At 37.3% G+C, this 18,633-nt stretch overlaps 1 protein-coding gene across 1 annotated transcript in view; it reads right to left on the bottom strand.

Annotated features, from left to right (window-relative positions):
• Positions 1 to 6,153: 6,153 nt before the first annotated feature.
• Positions 6,154 to 18,633, bottom strand: part of Fam186a (family with sequence similarity 186 member A) — a 63,092-nt gene continuing 50,612 nt past the window's right edge. Inside the window, exons 11-13 of the mRNA XM_071609281.1 lie at positions 10,222 to 10,414; positions 7,254 to 7,405; positions 6,154 to 6,340 (exon numbers count right to left, since the gene is read on the bottom strand). Of these exons, the coding sequence (XP_071465382.1) occupies positions 6,154 to 6,340; positions 7,254 to 7,405; positions 10,222 to 10,414 (532 nt within the window). The remainder of the gene's footprint in view (positions 6,341 to 7,253; positions 7,406 to 10,221; positions 10,415 to 18,633) is intronic.

The following is an 18,633-nucleotide window of genomic DNA, read 5'->3' as shown; positions in this document are numbered from 1 at the left end:
CCTCGAGCAGTATGTAGTGTCCTTCTTTATCCTTTTTGATTAACTTTAGTTTGAAGTCTACTTTATTTGATATGAGGATAGAAACTCCTGCTTGCTTCCGCAGTCCATGTGAGTGGTATGATTTTTCCCAACCCTTCACCTTCAGTCTGTGGATGTCTTTTTCTATGAAATGAGTCTCTTGGAGGTAGCATATTGTTGGGTCTTTTTTTTTTTTTAAATCTAATCTGCTAATCTATGTCTCTTGATTGGTGAGTTTAGGCCATTAACATTCAGGGTTATTATTTGAGACATGATTTGTATTCCCAGCCATTTTTGTTTACTTTTGGTATTTAATGTGACTTGGTTTCTCCTTTGATTAGATTTTCCTTTAGTGTAATCCCTCCCTCTGTTGATTTTCATCATTGTTTTTCATTTCCTCTTCTTGGAATATTTTGCTGAGGATGTTCTGTAGTGCAGGCTTTCTAGTTGTAAATTCTTTTAACTTTTGTTTATCATGGAAGGTTTTTATTTCATCATCAAATCTAAAACTTAGTTATGCTGGATATAAGACTCTTGGTTGGCATCCATTTTCTTTCAGAGTTTGGTATATGTTGTTTCACAATCTCCTGGTTTTGGAGATCTGGGTTAAAAAATCTGCTGAGATATGAATTGGTCTCCCCCATAAGTGATCTTGTGGCTTTTAAGATTCTATCCTTATTCTGTATGTTAGGCATTTTCATATAATATGCCTTGTTGTAGATCTGTTGTAATTTTGTCCATTTGGTGTCCTGTAAGCCTCTTGTATTTGGTTTTCCAATTTGTTCTTCATGCTTGGGAAATTTTTTGATATTATCTCATTGAAGAGATTGTGCATTCCTTTGGTTTGAAACTCTGTGCCTTCCTCTATCCCAATAACTCTTAGATTTGGTCTTTTGATGCTGTCCCATAATTTTGGATGTTCTGTTCATGGTTTCTAACTTTCTTCACTGTGTGGTCAACTTTTTTTTCCAGATTGTATACTTTGTCTTCATTATCTGATGTTCTTTCTTCCAAGTGATCTAGTCTGTTGGTTATGCTTTCTATTGAGTTTTTTATTTGATTTATTGTATCCTTCATTTCAAGGATTTCTGATTTTTTTTTTCAGGGTCTCTATCTCTCTCTTGAAGTAATCTTTTGCTACCTGTATTTGCTCTCTTATCTCATTGTTGGAGTGATCATTTTTTTGCTTGTATTTGCTCATTTAGGTCATTCTTTAATTCACAGATCATTTTAATTATGAACCTTCTGAACTCCTTCCCTGACATTTCATCAACTTAGCTGTACATAGATTCTGTTATTATATTGTCCTGGTTTGTTTGGGGCACTTTCCTCCCTTGTTTTTTCATGTTGTTTATGCGTCTTCCTTTCTTGCAGTGTGGATCTGAGATATTACAGTTTCTTCCCCATATTCTTGTAGTGTACTCATGCAGATTGTCTGTACCTCACCTTAATGTTGGGCTTCCAGACCCTGCTGATGTCCCACAATGGATGCTACTGCATCCTGGATCTGGAACCTGAATAAGTTGGAGTGGGTAGATCTGGGCCACTGGGTTTGACCTTCCGTGGTAGTCTGCTGGTCGGAAGAGACTGTCCTGCGCCAGAGGCTAGGCTCTATCAGGTGTCTGCCCCCCTGGGAAGGGGTGGACTGGGCTTGCTGTGCTCCTAGGTCCAGCACAGGTGTGTGTGGGTAGATCTGGGCTCCTGGGCTTGACCTCCCACTATAGTCTGCTGGTCAGAAGGGGCAGTCCTGCACCAGAGGTTAGGCTCTGGTGAGTATCTGCCCCACTGGGAAAGGGGTGGACCAGGCCTGCTGTGTGCCTGGGCCCCGCAGAGGCCAGTGTGGGTGGATCTCTCTTATTGGTTGGTTTGTTTTCTTATTGAGTCTTGAGAGTTCTAAGTGCTAGCTCCTTTAGTATATATAAGATTTGCAAATATTTTGTCCCATTCTATTGGTTGTCTTTTCATTCTTTTAGCAGTGTTATTTGAAGAACAGGCATTTTTAATTTGGGGGGAGTTTTCTATTGTTGGTTTTTAGAAGATAAAACAAAAAAAGCAACATTCTGGATTTTAAAATTTTGGTTCTGGATTTTAAAATTTTTCTTTCTTTCTTTTTGTACTGGGGATTGAACCCAGGGGCACTTAACCACTAAGTTATATCCCCAACAATTTTTTGTATTTTTATTTAGAGACAGGGTCTCACTGAGTTGCTTAGTGTCTTGCTAAATTTGCTGAGACTGGCTTTGAACTCATGATCCTGCCTCAGCCTCCTGAGCCTCTGGGATTACAGGTGTGTGCCATGGCACCTGGCCTGGTTCTGCATTCATATTCTCTTAGATTCTTACCAACTGTTTTATCTCAGTGACTAGTTATAGCTGAGTGTGCTGGTGCACACTTGTAATTCCACCATCTCTGGAGGTGGAGGCAGGAGAATCATTAGTTTGAGGCCAGCCTCAGCAATTTAATGAGACTCTGTCTTAAAATTAAATAAATAACTAAAAAGAACTTGAGGTGTAGCTCAGTGGTAGAATGCCCCCGGGTTCAATCCCTAGCATATATGTGTACACACACACACACACACCAAAAAAAAAAAATCAGTGCCTGGTTACTATGCCTGTCAGGCATGTAGTCTCAAAACATATGATCTAAAATCAAGCAGGTAAGTAATGAGAGAATTTACCACACAGAATGGTAAGTGCTAGGATAGTTTTTATTACAAGAGGCAATGGATGCACACAGAAGAGACTGGAAAAGGCAGATCAGAAAGAGAATTGCATAAGCTGAGACCTGAAGGATGGTAAGAATAACTAAAGAAGTCTCTTGATTTGTACTTGAACTGCCACAAAATGAAATAAATATTGTCCTCTTTAAAGGGAAGACTTTGAAAAGATTCTAGTGAGGAAAAAAAATGGGGAGAATGGTAAATAGTAATTGATCATATAGTGCCCATTATTACTAAAAAAATGCTATCTTAAACTTTATATATCCTGTATTTGTCCTATTTTCAGTAAAATATAAAATATTTCTTAGGGCTGGCAAAAAATTAAGAGATTTTAATTTCCCTCTCTCCTTTCCATGGTATTATAATTTTTCATTGCTTTCAGTATCTCCTACTTTGGAAGTTTCCAGGCACCTAAACTCCAGTTAGAAACTCTTTTTTTTTCATTTTTTAAAAAATTTTAATTTGTTGTATATGACACCAGGATGCATTAAAATCCATATTACATATAGAGAGCACAATTTTTTATATCTCTGGTTGTACACAAAGTAGAGTCACATCCTTCATGTCTTCATACATGCATTTTGGGTAATGATGACCATCACATTCCAATGTCTTTCATACCCTTATGTTCCCTCCCTTTCTTTCCCTCCCTCCCCTTTTCCCCTTTGCCCTATCTAGAGTTCATTTAATCCTCCCATCCCCACCCCCCCAAGCATATTATGAATCAGCATCCTTAACAGGGTACAGTGGTTCATGGCTGCAATCAAGCAGCTAGGGAGGCTGAGGCAGAAGGATTGCAAGTTTGAGGCCTGCCTGGGCAATTTAGCAAGACATCTCAAAACAAAAAGTAAAAAGTGCTAAGGATGTACCTCAGGGGTAAAGCACTCCTGGATTCAATTTCCAATACTGAAAAAAGAAAGAAAATCCTTATACATATTTTGTATGTAAATAACACGGCAATATTGAAGTTTTAGAGAATCTCAATAGAGAGATTGTAGATTAAATAAGGACAATAGGTACCAAATTCCAGAGAGAGGCACTAGATCAGGATTTACAGGGTAATTGACTCTTGGACTTTGAAGGTATGAAGCAGTAAAGGAGAATAGGATATTAAGAACTTCTACCCCTCCACCACTCCATGAGTTTAACATGGGCCTCTGCAGAAGGACCAATACACTTGACTGGCTAGCTGCTCTGACAACAGAAGCGAAGAGGCTTCTGCTATACTGACTTCAACCTACTGGACAAAGAAATCTTGAGGGTTTCCATAGATTAGATATGGGCCACACATTTACATATATTCAAGAGATAGTGTGAAATTGTCTTAATTTCTGTTCAAGAGGACTGCCTAAATATTGTAAACACATCTCAGCAAAGAGAAGCTAAAAGTATTTCAGGATTCTCAGGGACTGAGGAAGGAATAAATAAAAGCAATCAGTTGAAAAAGAAGTGTATTTGCCTAGATCAAATAAAACTGCAGATGAGAGCCCCCTAGTGATGATGATCTCCAAAGAACTCCAAAGAACCAAAAATAGTGTGGAAAGAGTCAGTTTAAAAAATCTAACACATTTAGGGCTGGAATTGTAGCTCAGTGGTAGAGCATTTGCCTAGCATGTGTGAGGCACTGGGTTTAATTCTCAGCACTATATATAAACAAATAAATAAATTAAATAAATATCCATCAACAACTAAAAAAAAAATTTTTTTTAATCTTCCATGTTCAAGCCAGGTATGGTGGTGCATGCCTGTAATCCCAGTGACTCAGGAAGCTGAAGCAAGAGGATCGCAAGTCCACATTCAGCCTTAGTGACTTAGTGAGGCCCTAAGCAACTTAGTGAGACCCTGTCTCAAATAAAAAGTGCTGGGGATGTGTCTCAGTGGTTAAGTGCCCTTGGGTTCAATCCCTTATACCAAAAAAAAAAAAAAAAAAAAAACCCCACAAAAAACAACAACAAAAACCCTGCTACATTCAGAAAGCAATGTTAGAAAATGTAACGGTAACATTGCCCAATAAATTTTCCTTTGCCCTTCTCTACCCTCCCTTCCCAGAACTCTAATCCCTAAGGGGTCACTAACCACAAGAGCAAACTGGAAAAGAAGGAACAGAAGCATTAGACCAGAAAAGAGAAAAGAAGCTGTCCACGTCCTCCTTTGACTATAAACTGAATGGTCTAAGTTGAAAGAAGGGAGAAGCCTCAACTTTCTGGATATTTATTTATTTGGCACTAGGGATTGAACCCAGGGCTGTTTTACTACTGAACTATACCCCCAGTCCTTTTTTATTTTTTAATCTGAGATAGAGTATTGCTAGGTTGCTTAGGGACTCGATAAATTGTTGAGGCTGGCTTTGAATTTGTGATCCTTCTGCCTCAGCCTCCAGAGCCACTGGGATTACAGGCATACACCACTATGCCTGGCTTAATTTTCAAAATTCTTTGTTTAGCACATTAAATAATTCTTTGTCCTAAAAAAAGGCAATTCAGACTCCAAAACTCCTTGCTTCCATTGGAATGACTTCCAGTGGTTTATGAAAAACTGATTAAACAGAATTTAGAAATGTAGAACCACATGATCACCTTACACATACTCTTTATAACTCTTTAGTGTATTCTGGGATATAAGCACCTAATTTACCTCAGATTATTTTTGTATTTGTTTTGAGACATGATTTCACTGTTGCCTAGGCTGGTCCCAAACTCATAGGCTAAACTGATCTGCATCAGCTTCCTGAGCTGCTGGGACTGCACGTGTGCACCACCAACTCTACTAATTTACCTCAAATTGGATCTAGGTATGATAACTGCATTTAAAATTTTCTCATTGAATCATAATGTGTATAAAAGTATTCTACAGTGGTCTTTCTGGTACTTCCATTAACAAATCCCTAAGGGTAGAATTCAAAGTGGACCTATCTAGTATTAGATTAGGCTTATGTTATTATAACTAATGGTTTGTTTATTTGTTTGATATTATTGGTGACATCTCCAGGCCTATTAACAGAAACACTAGCTAATGCTGAGTTTACCTGTAAATGTACATTTAACTGGTGTGAGTCTAAACTCACACCAAGAACTTAACTTTTGGTACTACAGGAGAAAGTCAAATTAAGGAAACAAAAGATATATAACCAGCTGGGTGTGGTGTCGCATGCCTGTGATCCCAGCAATTTGGGAGGCTGTGACAGGAGGATTAAGACAGGAGGATTGCTAAAGCCAACCCCAGCAGTTTAGTGAGGCCCTAAGCAACTTTGTTAGACCTTGTTTCAAAATAAAAATAAAAAGAGCTGAGGATGTAGCTCTGTGGTAAGATGCCCTGGGTTCAATCCCTGGTATAAAACAAATACACACACACACACACACACACACACACACAAGTCCAATTTCCAGAGTATTCCCAGTCCTATATTTACTCTTTACTTACTGTGATTGAATGGATGCGAGAGATTTTCTGAAGGTAGACTGAATATCTAACTGTAGCAATCTAGGAATATCTGGGTACCCACCCAGTTGGGCCCACAGTGAATGTATTGACATCTTCTCTGTTATTGGGTAGCTTGATGTAGACAGATCAGCATGCCACATGGCTTTCATCCAATCTTCTTGTCTGCAAAATCAAAGATCGTTAAGTGAAAGTGTCAAATGCTTTGAGTTCCATAGTAATCAAAATGAACTTACTCTCCCCTCTTCTCTTCACCACTACCTCGTTCAGTTATGCCCTCCCCTTACACTGAGGACCATTAGTTATGCCCACTATGACAGATAAATGGATAGAAAAACAGAATATGCTGATGTAGTTAACAAAGCTGCATTTCCATGACTGTACCTACCAATCCATTTTTAAGCTTCCTTCTTAGTGTCATGAAGTATGGAGCACATATATCATTTCCTTTTTCCAAAGCTCCTGCCTGGCATGGCACAGCCATGTGATCCTACTACTTGGGAGGCTAACGCAGGAAAAGTTTGAGGTAAACCTCAGCAACCTAGCAAGGCCCTGTCTCAAAAAAAAAAAAAAAATAAGAAGGGCTGGGGATGTAGCTTAGTGTCCATGTGTTCAATTTTCACTATTTTTTTTTAATATTTTTTTAGTTGGACACAATACCTTTATTTTATTTATTTATTTTTATGTGGTGCTGAGGATCGAACCCAGGGCCTCACATATGCTAGGCAAGCGCTCTACCGCTGAGCCACAACCCCAGCCCTCAATTTCTACTATTGCAAAGGACAAAAAAAAAAAAAAAAAAAAAAACAAGGGTTAAGGCTTCTAAGTTTCCTTATTAGATATGGTTAAAATAATTAGTTTCTTAGCTATTTTATAAGGTACTCAAAATTAGGTGTTAAATATTTTTAAGTAAAAATAGACATAAATAAATCTCTTGTTAAATTAGCTAAGGAAATTAATACTCCTGTTCCATATCATAATTATAGTGAAACAGAAGCTGTTGGGCATAACTTTAAAAAAGCATTATGTTTCACAGAGCAACCAAACAAAATTTAACATCAGTCTTTCTACCACATACCTAAATTTCTTGAAAGCATCAGACTTTTTTTCCTCTTCAAATAGTAACTCTAGGAATGGCTGTTGACTAAATTCAGTAGATGTAGGTATTTGATTTTTGTCAGTGATCAAGTGGATAGGTAGACTAAGATTCAATTTATACTTCTCTTGGAGCTGAAAATAAATACATAAGAAAAAAGGAATCAACTTATCGCTTCTAAGCCTTTTGGCTTAGATCCAGCGTTTAAAAAAAAAAAGGAATCATGGGATGAAAAGGCCAGAATTTTAAGAAGGTCTTCTAAACTTACCTTAGACTAAACTATGAGTACTTCTTTCCTTTGGATTTGCAAAGCCTCTTCCTCCTCCACCCTATCTTCAACATACACAATTTCAGAGACGGCAGCTATGTTATATAAAAACCTTGATGCTACTTAAGTGCTAATCCTAGTCCTCTCATTTCCAGGCTGTGAGACTTTGGATTACTTGCTTAATTTATCTGTACCTCTTTTTCTTATTTCTTTTTTTTAATATTTATTTTTAGTTATAGGTGGACACAATATCTTTATTTTATATTTATGTGGTGCTGAGGATCGAAACCAGTGCCTTACACATGCTGGGTGAGCACTCTACCTCTGAGCCACAACCCCAGCCCCTCTTTTTCTAAAACAGGGGTGATAACATAGGATTGCTATGAGAATTGTATAACATACATGGAAGCACTTTATAAATTGTGATGCATATTCAAATGTAATGATAGCTAACTAACATTTAGTGAATACTTACTGAATGCCAGACACTGAGATAAGTACATTCCATATATCAGCTCATTTGGTATTTATAAAAAATTTATGAGGTAAGTACTATCATTATCCAAGTCTTACATATGGAGAATCTGAGGCTCAGAAAACTCAAGTTGTCCAAAGTCACTTAGCTAGTAGTAGCAAAACAGAGTTGAACCCAGTCTAATAGCAGAGTTAACCCTCTTTTTGGGGGGAGGGGTTTAATCAGGGATTGAACTCAGGGGCACTCGACCACTGAGCCACATCCCCAATTCTATTTTGTATTTTATTCAGAGACAGGGTCTCACTGAGTTGCTTAGTACCTCGCTTTTGCTGAGGTTGGCTTTGAACTTGGCAATTATCCTGTCTTAGCCTCCTGAGCTGATGGGATTACAGGCTGGACCACTGTGCCTGACTAGAGCTAACCCTCTTAATCACCATCCTGATTCAGTCAAGGTATTTATTTATAATCTACCCTCTTAATACTTTTGCTTTAGTTCCTGTCTCTTCTTTATGCCTTGATACTCATACCTCATATCATGTGGATTCTGATGTTAATTACCTCAGATCCTTATTCATCCTCTGAAATGCCTTAGACATTGTGTGATTCTTGTTAGAAAATTCATGTTACTGCCAACCTATCTTGCTTTACTCCATGTAGGCTAACCATATTTGCCAAATCAAAACTTGGGCTATATTCATTTTTTAAACAAAGAACTATAATATTTAAAATTAGTCCTTCTGGAAAATTTAGAATATTTGATTTGGATCAGCTATGATGGGAAGTCTCACTATACCTTCCATTTTCCAAATAATTTACATTTTGTAAAGCAATTTTTTTTTAATCCTGAGCCACTGGGATTATAAGCCTGCAGCACCATGCCCAGGGTCAATATTTTGTTTTTGTTTTCATTTTGGTATTTGGGATTGAACCCAGGAGCGCTTAACCATTGAACTATATCCCCAGCTCTTTTTACTTTTTGAGAGACAGTCTTACTAAGGCTGGCTTTGAATGTTGCCATCCTCCTGCCTCAGGCCCCTGAGACACTGGGATTACAGGTGTGTGCCACCATGCCTGGCTAAAGTAATCACCCCGCTAAAATTAATGAAAGAAAAGGATATATACATATAAAAATATTCGTAGAACTCCAGGAACATTGTGCTAAGAATGCTAAGAATTTCCAAGCACATAATCTCAGGACAAAGAACCTTTTGGAAGGTCATAGTCATGCCCCAAAGCATATTGATTGTTATCAAAAGGATTTTTGGCACATAATGAGTAAGATGCAAGAGTATAGAATCTTCTGCATCTGGTGCTATGTAAGTAAGTTAAACCTTTATCTTCTTTGTAAATTTATTAAAATTGGTTTCCTGATAGTTTTGAGTAGAAAAGTAACCACTCGGAATCATATAGAAAGCAATGACTTCAAGAGGCAATCTATAGGCTGATGAATGTGTATTGACTAGGAAACAATTGAGCATTTCAGGAAATCTCTCCTATTCTCATCTTTTTGTCATCTAGAGATCCAGCAAGTATTCCTATTGTCAAGTATTCACTGAACTTCTAAATTGGGATAGTGGGTTAGATGGTCTCAAGATATATGTCCACCCAGAATCTACAAATGTGTCTTTATTTGGAATAAGTATCTTTTGCAGATGTAATTAAGAATCTCAAAATTAGATCATCCTGGATTAATTGGGTGTGTCCTAAATCTAATGATGTGTGTGTATGTGTGTGTGTGTGTGTGTGTTGCTGGGGATTGAACCCAGGGCCTTATGCATATGAGGCAAGCACTCTACCAACTGAGCTATATCCCCAGCCCTGACATGATTTTATAAGAGTCAGAAGACACACTGGGAAGAAGGCCATCTGAAGGCAGAGATTGGAATTATGTGTCTATAAGATAAGGAATATCAATGATTGCTCACAGCCACCACAATCTAGGGGAGAGGCATGGAGCAGGTTTCTCCCTCAGAGCCTGCAGAAAGAACCAACCATATGACACTTTGACCTCAAGAATTTCTAGCCTCTAGAGCTATGAGTAAATACATTCCTGTTTTAAATTATCAAGTTTGAAGTAATTTGTTACAGCAGCCTGAGGAAACTGATATACATGGTGCTTTCAGGTAAATGTTGTTTTCAAAGATTACCAGTTTTATTCTTGTTTACAACACACTGGAGAGAGAGAGAGAGAATGGAAAACAGGTTACCTGGCTAAATAAGGACATCATGTTCTTCAGGCACCGACTTCGTTTCTGCTCTAGAGACTTCTGCTTCTCAGTCCAGACCTGCATCACCTTTTTCTGGTAGTCATCAATTCTGCTCAGCATGATGTAGAGGTTTTGCATCTCATAATCTTTCCCAGTGTTTTGGATAGTTTTTAATTGCTTAATTATGTTGTATCTTGAAAAAATTAATAAGAATTAGATTGATATAGTTACTGAGCCTAATTCAGCAAACCTGTGCTCAGTTTCCTTGAACTCTCATCACGTCTAGTAAGTAGAGAGGTACGGAATGAGATGGGGGGCTTATTTAATAAGACCTTAATCTAGTTCCCTATATGAATAAACTTTCAGAAATCCATATGGCTATAAAATTTGCATGAACTCATCACAGAGTTTTCTAGTGTTATAATAGTGTTGCTTAATATTATTTCAATATGTAAAAATTTTAATATGCCTATTTGTAATAAAAATTACCCTAGGAAACAAAATACTTATTTTTTTAGTGTTCATATGTATCTTACACATAGGAGGTATATATAACACAATTATGAAAAAGGCAATGTCCATGTCTTCAAAGCATTTACAACCCAGAATAGGAGAATATAAATTAACTGAGAAATAAAAGCAAAAAGTAAACAATTTTGACAAGAGAAATAAAGAAGGCTTTATTGGAAGGTGTCAAAAAGGATCTTCTTTTTTTTTTTTGGTGATGCTGGGGATGAACCCAGAGGTGTTCTACCACTGAGCTACATCCCCGAGCCTTTTTATTTTTATTTTGAGACAGGGTCTCGATACATTGCCTCAATGATCCTCCTGCCTCAACTTTTAGTAACAGGATTACAGGCATGTTGCCACCCCACCCAGCTTAAATAGGATCTTGAAGATTAGTCATAAAAAATATTCTTCCTTCTGTCTCTGTCTTTCCCCCTCTCTCTATAATGTACACCACCACATTTGGTTTCCTAAGCAGATGAGTCTTGCCATTCCCATTCTACAGGAGAGAAAAAGAATCTCTTTAAAGTTAAGCAATTTTTCTAAAGTTGCAAAATTAATAAATAGCAGATTTGGGAAGCAAACCCAGATCTTCTATTTCTACAATAACGTGTGTGTGTGTGTGTGTTTTGTGTGTGTGTTTGTGTTTGTGTGTGTGTGTGTGTGTGTGTGTGTTGTGTTACTGGGGACTGAATTCAGGAGCCCTCTACCACTGAGCTAATTCACCAGCCCTTTTTATTTTTAAAATTTTTGAGAAAGGGTTTTGCTAAGATGCTGAGGGTTTTACTAAATTGCTGAAGTTGGCCTTGAACTTGCTATCCTCCTTCCTTAACCTCCCGAATTACTAGGATTATAGGCCATCACACCTGACTGCAAAAATAATATTTCTTGAAGTGTGGATCCTGACACCTGGACTAAATTATTTGAGGGACTACCCCAAACCTTTTGAATAAAAAATTTGTTAGTATGTTTTAGGAATCTATATTTAAACAGAAGCTGAGGGAAATCTTGGAAGTTTGGAAAACAGAACAGTGAAGAACGGAATAAGGGGAATCCAGGTTGAAGGAATGTTATAAAGGCTCAAAAATGAAAGCTACATTTTTTCAGTGGTAAATACTCTGAGATTTTTTAGACCATAGATATGTGATGAAAGGATTATAACAAAAAATGAGACTAGAATGGTTGGATTATTAAAGATCTTCAAAGGTATATCAAGGAGTTGTTATTTTTTTGGTGATATAGACCTATCAAAGATTTTTCTGAATATATATATATATATATATATATATATATATATATATATATATATATTCACTCAGGTGAATCAGTAAGATTTATCTGAGGTTTTTTTTTTTAATCTCTATAAAGTAACTTTTAGCTCTTAGGTCTCTTTGTGGGTTAATACTTTGGAACCTACTATATATGGATCATTTAATAATTAATTATATTTTAATTTTCTAATAAGCCTCTTTTTCACATCAGAGTCTTTTTCTTTGTCTTTTTTTTTTTTTTTTTTACAATACCTTTATTTTATTTACTTATTTTTATGTGGTGCTGAGGATGAAACCCAGGGCCTCCCATGTGCTAGGCAAGTGCTCTGCTACTGAGCCACAACCCCAGCCCAGAAAAGGGATTTTTAAAATCCAGTTCTGCCACTTACTAGTTGTGTAACTTGGGCAGATAGGATGAACCCAATTCCCCATCTGCACCTTAAATGAATAATATAAAGTTTCTATTTATTGTAGATGCTTTATAAGCCCTGTAGGTACATAACAAGTCTAAATTATTTATCATAAATTTCTCCTCAACTATGAAATAGTTCTCTTTTTTTTAAAAGGGGGGGAGAGAGAGAGAGAGAGAATTTTAATATTTATTTTTTTTTAGTTATCGGCAGACACAACATCTTTGTTTGTATGTGGTGCTGAGGATCGAACCCAGGCCGCACGCATGCCAGGCGGGTGCGATACCGCTTGAGCCACATCCCCAGCCCTGAAATATTTCCTTAAACAATCCTAGATTAGACAAAAATTGTTTCCTTTAGTCTGTCAGTTTTTACTATTTCAAGAGTGCAGTTTTTCTTTACTAATTCTACCAACTGGTCTGACATGGATGGCATGGAATTATGCTGTTGAAATATTTCCCTAAATAGAAATTCTGCAAGTGAGTAGGAAATATTTGACTGGTAATTCCACTCTCATCTTTATATTTCTTCAAAACTTTTAGGTGGATGCCATCTGGTCCTGCTTATGCTTCTGAGTAAAGCTTTATTCTCTTTAAATCCATCTTCCATATTATTGGCATTTTAATTCCCTTGCTAAGAATTATTTGGTTTATCCTCTACAATGTACAGCATGAAATACATGCCATTTAGGATTCTCTTTTATCTGGCTTATCTTTCAGTCTCTCTCCCCCGCTCTTTTTTTTTTTTTTTTTTTTTTTTTGGTACCAGGGATTGAACTAAGGACACTAAACCATTGAGCCACCTTCCCAGTCCTATTTTGTATTTTATTTAGAGACAGGGTCTCACTGAGTTGCTTAGTGCCTTGCTTTTGCTGAGGCTGGCTTTGAACTTGCAATCCTCCTGCTTTCTCCTTTATTTTATTTATTTATTTTTATGTGTGTTGAGGATCAAATCCAGGGCTTTACACATGGTAGGCAAATACTCTACCACAGAGCTACAGCCCCAGACCCTCCAGTCTCATCTTTAGCAACATCTCCTTTATTCTGTGTTCAACTGCCTTTCTTTGTTCTGCTATACTCTCTGACTTCCCTGTCTTACTGGTTCTTTGAGAGACAATTCAAGGGTCCAGATTCTCAGAATCTGTACCTAACTATACCCTATCCTGACTCCTCTTCTGTACACTTTGTACAAATGCCATAATTGTTATTTCTACATCATACTACATAATCATCTTTTCATGTGGTGTGACTATCTCTGAATAGACTTCGAGATAGGAATTACGGCTTCTCCATCTTTGTATCCTTCCATCTCCCACACCTTGGGCCCAACGATAAATAGCTAATATTCAAAAAATGTAGATAAGGGTGGGGCTGGGGCTGTAGCTCAGTGGCAGAACACTTGCTTAGCATATGTGAGGCACTGGGTTTGATCCTTAGCACCATGTAAAAATAAACAAATAAAATAAAGGCATTGTGTTAGTCTAAAACTATAATTTTTTTTTTTAATGTAGATGAAGAAGAGACAGGAAAAGGGTTCAGGAATGGTGGGATGAAATTGACCAAATTATGCTATGTACATATATGAATAGACCACAGTAAACTTCACTTTTTGGTATATCTTTGAAGTGCTAATTTTAAAGAACTGTAAGTAAATAGAAGGAAAATGACTAGAGGAATGAGACTGGGAGAGGGAGGAGCAGAAGGAAATGGGGACTAAAGTGGAGCAAATTTTATTCCATACATATGTAATTATGTCAAGGGCTGGGGTTGTGGCTTAGTGGTAGAGCGCTTGCCTAGGTCGCGTGGCCCTGGGTTTGATCCTCAGCACCACATAAAAATAAATTTTAAAAAAGGTATAAAAAAAGAGGCATATATAATTATGTCAAAATGAGATTCATTTTAGTTGTTATAGTACTGTAGGATATACTAGGTATATATTATAGTATATAATGCTAAGGTATAGTACAACATTATGTATATCTACACTGCACTAAACATTTAAAATGTTGATGAATCAAATGAGCCTATCTAGTAATAAATCACATTTAGTATCTTTGAGGATTTTCCTCAATATCTAAAGAAATGAGATGTCTCAGTATCATCTGGCCTAGTTTTACATCCTCACCATCATCCCTTCTTTTGTATATTTCACTGATCATATGGTAACACAATCCTAGAACTATATTTTAGCATTTAAATACAAAAATCTTCCTTCACAAATGATTCTACAAAACTTGTTTTATTCAAAAATAGCTTATATTACTATAATACTTCTCTTACACATAGTATTAGAATTATCTTCACCCAGCCATCCTTGTTAGAGAACCTATAATCGGTCAATATTTTATTCCTTTTACATCTGTTGGTGACTTTTGTTGCCATTTGTTTGTCATTTGTTTGTTTTTGAGACAGAGTCTAAGTTGTCCAGACTGGAGTTGAACTTACACTCCTTCTACCTCAGCCTGCCAAATAGCTGGGAGTATAGGCAGACACCACCATGCCTGGCCTTCTATTGATGATTTTATTATGGTAGCATTAAATATTTTTTTAATATTTATTTTTTAGAAGTAGCTGGACACAATACCTTTATTTTGTTTATTTATTTATTATTTATTTTTATGTGATGCTGAGGATTGAACCCAGGGCCTTGCACATGCTAGACGAGAGCTCTACCACTGAACCACAATCCCAGCCCCGGTAGCATTAAATATTAAAGAAGAGTTTTCTGGAAAAAAAAAAATGACCCTAAATGGGATTAACATTATAATTGTATAAAGCTAAATATTATTATGAAATATTGATCTGCCACCCCCAACCAGTGTGGGTAACTCAGCAAAAAAGCTGAATTAAGATCGCTCGTGTGAATTTGCAGAGACACAAAACAAAACATAGACACAATTTACCTTTATATAAGCTTCAGGGCAGCTTCCCCAGCTCTTAGCCTCAGACTCCCCAAAAGGGAGAGCAAGAGAAAATCCAAGAGGCTGATGAGAAAGAGGGAACACGTTCAGAAATGGGTTTTTATTGGGGGGGGACTCTTGTTCTTAGAAAGTTCTATCCAAAAAACGGCAGAATGGGCAGTAGTACCAGGGAACTGGTGAGTTAACTCAACCCTAAGGGCACACCCCACAAAGAAGACCTCCTTGCTATTCCAGCAGGCCTCAGACAAGGCCACAACAAAAGCAATGGTTGGCCAGGGCCCGAGGCATCAGGACTGGAAGGCGTGGTCATTCAATGTGGCTCCCTACATTGATCCATATATTTCAGTTTTTCGTGATTTTACTCAGATAAGTTCATGTCACTTAGTTCTTCAAAATCTTCAGTAAATCTTGAACAAACCAGTTGTCATATAGTGTCAAAGAATTCTCCCAAAACATTACCAAGCCTATATAATATTAAAAGTGAAATCTGCAAACCTCAAAAGAACAGCTAAATTTACCATTATTTAAACTGTTCCAGAGCACAAAAGATAATCTTTCACATTTTTAATGATGCAAATCTAAAAATCAAGCCAAAACACGACAAAGATATGACTAGACCATAAGAAGTAAGCTACCTGCCAAACTTACTCCTAGTATCAATGGAAAAAATCCTTAATAAAATATTATAGAGTCTACGGTACTTTTAAAGAATGATACACCAGGAACAAATAGATTTATGCTAAGAATGTAATGATGGCTTAATGTAATTGAGTATGTTAATAGATCTAAGAAATAAATCCTGTGAAAATAAAGTATTAAAATCACACTTCATGATGAGCATGGTGGCTCACAACTGTAATCCCAGTGGCTTGGGAGGCTGAGGCAGGAGAATCATAAGTTCAAAGCCAACCGCAGCAAAAGTGAGGCACTAAGCAACTCAGTGGGACCCTGTCTCTAAATAAAATACAAAAAAGTGTTGGGATGTGACTCTGTGGCCAAGTGCCCCTGAGTTCAATGCCTGGTACCCCCCAAAATAAAAATAATTTAAAAAAAATCACACTTCACAAAAAGTTATTTGACAGATTTGACAAAACTCAACATCTATCATCATCATCATCATCATCATCATCATCATCATCATTATCATTATTTTTGGCAGTACTAGGGATTAAACCCAGGGGTGCTCTACCACTGAGTCACATCCCCAATCCTTTTTTATATTTTATTTAGAGACATGGTCTCACTAAGTTGCTCAAACTGGCTTTGAACTTGCTATCCTCCTGCCCTAGCCTCATGAGCTGCTGGGATTACAGGCATGCACTTTTAAATACTCTTTAAGATAAAATTTTCCTGGAAAACAAAACAACATAAAGCCATGGAAATATACTCTTAGTTCTTACTCAGGGCAAGTGAAATAAAAAAAGATGGCCTTGTAGCTGTATCACCAATATAAATTTATTTTTATGGTTTATTATGTTGTTGTTTTCGTGGTGCTGGGGGTGAAATCCAGTGACTCATATATGCTGTACAAGTGTCCTACGACTGAGCTATACCTCCAGTTGGATGTCACCACTATTTTAAAGTACTAACCAATAAGGTACCAACCAATCCATAGGCAAGAGATTTAGATGTTTAAAATTATTATTTGCAAATGAAATTGAGATAGGGATTTAGGATAAAGAGAGAGAAATATTGAATCTTAAAGGAAACACCCACAAGACATTGAGATGTTAGAAAACATAGTTGTAAATCTTGAGCAACATGCCCTTGCAAAATGAGGAAAATTTGCAAGTGCAGAGAAAACTGGCATGAAATTGTGTAGTTCCACTCTGGATCCCCCTTCAGTCTGGCCCCTGATATATCCCTTCCATAAATATTAAACCTTCAGCCCACATCAGAGCTGCTTCTCAGTTATTTTTCTAATATTTAAAAAAAAATTTAGGAGCTAGGGCTGGGGCTCAGCAGTAGCGCACTTGCCTGGCATGTATGAGGCACTGGGTTTGACTCTCAGCACCACGTATAAATAAATAAAAGTCTATCAACAGCTAAAAAATTGAAACAAAAATTTTTAGTAGTTAATGGACCTTTATTTTTAAAATTTGTTTATTTATATGCAGTGCTAAGAATCAAACCCAGTGCCTCACACATGCTAGGCAAGTGCTCTACCACTGAGCTACAACCCCAGCTCATGCTTTCTCTTGAGATAGCCCACATTCACCCTTGAATGTGTATCTATCTTCCTAAATAAACCTCTCTCTATGCCTCTGCCTGACTCATGATGAAATTTTTTTCTGTCAAGTATGCCAAGACACTCTCTGGTCCTGAGTCGTCCCCCTCTCTTCTGGGAACTCCTTGGACACTTCTCCAAAGACATCTCTTCTCCTGTGACATCTCTTGGCACTCAATGTGAGGCACTGATTTTGTATTAACAAATATTTTCTGTCTTGACTATGACTTATTCTGTTAGTTACTGTAGCTATAACACCCTCCCCTCAACTTTCAAAGATCAAAGAACATAATCTCCATCTACCTCATTTGCCATCCCCTTTCTTGGGTGACTGGAAAAAAAGGCCATGTAAATTCAGGTGGCACTAAGATGACGGCTGAGGCCATCCTAGGGATCTGGTGAGAGTCCGAACTCTAAAACTGTGAAGGAGATCAGTGGTCATTTTTAAAGCCCTTTCTCTCCCTCATGCTGCATAGTGGGAATATAGATTTCTCAGCCTCTGTGGGACTTAAACAAGTATGTTCTTACTTTTTTTCTTCCTCCTTTCCTTGGACTAAAGCCCTTTTCTCCCTTAAGAAGATGAATGCTTATTTATAAAAGCACCTAAGAAAGACAGTAGAATGAATTGGACGTAACTTTCCTATGTTCATATATGAATACATGACCAAGAATGGGAAGTTATACTCCATGTATGTGTGATATGTCAAAATATACTCTACTGTCACGTGTATCTAAAAAGAACAACAAGGGCTGGGGATGTGGCTCAAGTGGTAGCGTGCTTGCCTGGCATGCGTGCGGCCTGGGTTCGATCCTCAGCACCACATACAAACAAAGATGTTGTGTCCACCGAAAACTAAAAAATAAATATTAAAATTCTCTCTCTCTCTTAAAAAAAAAAAGTTTAAAAAAATTAAATAAAAAGAACAACAAAAAAAGCATCTATGATAGGAGAGTCCCTGAGGCCAACATACCTTGTTCCTGGTGGGTCAGAGGGAACACAAATTGCTTATCTGGAAAATGCATAAGAGGGATTGGTCTCCCAGTGTCTTGAGTACCCCTTCATTTTGATTTACCTGA

Source organism: Marmota flaviventris, chromosome 3 (assembly GCF_047511675.1).
Source record: "Marmota flaviventris isolate mMarFla1 chromosome 3, mMarFla1.hap1, whole genome shotgun sequence".
Lineage (NCBI taxonomy): Eukaryota > Metazoa > Chordata > Mammalia > Rodentia > Sciuridae > Marmota > Marmota flaviventris.
Note: the sequence above shows the minus strand (reverse complement) of the source record. Positions and strands in the feature narration are given on the sequence as shown.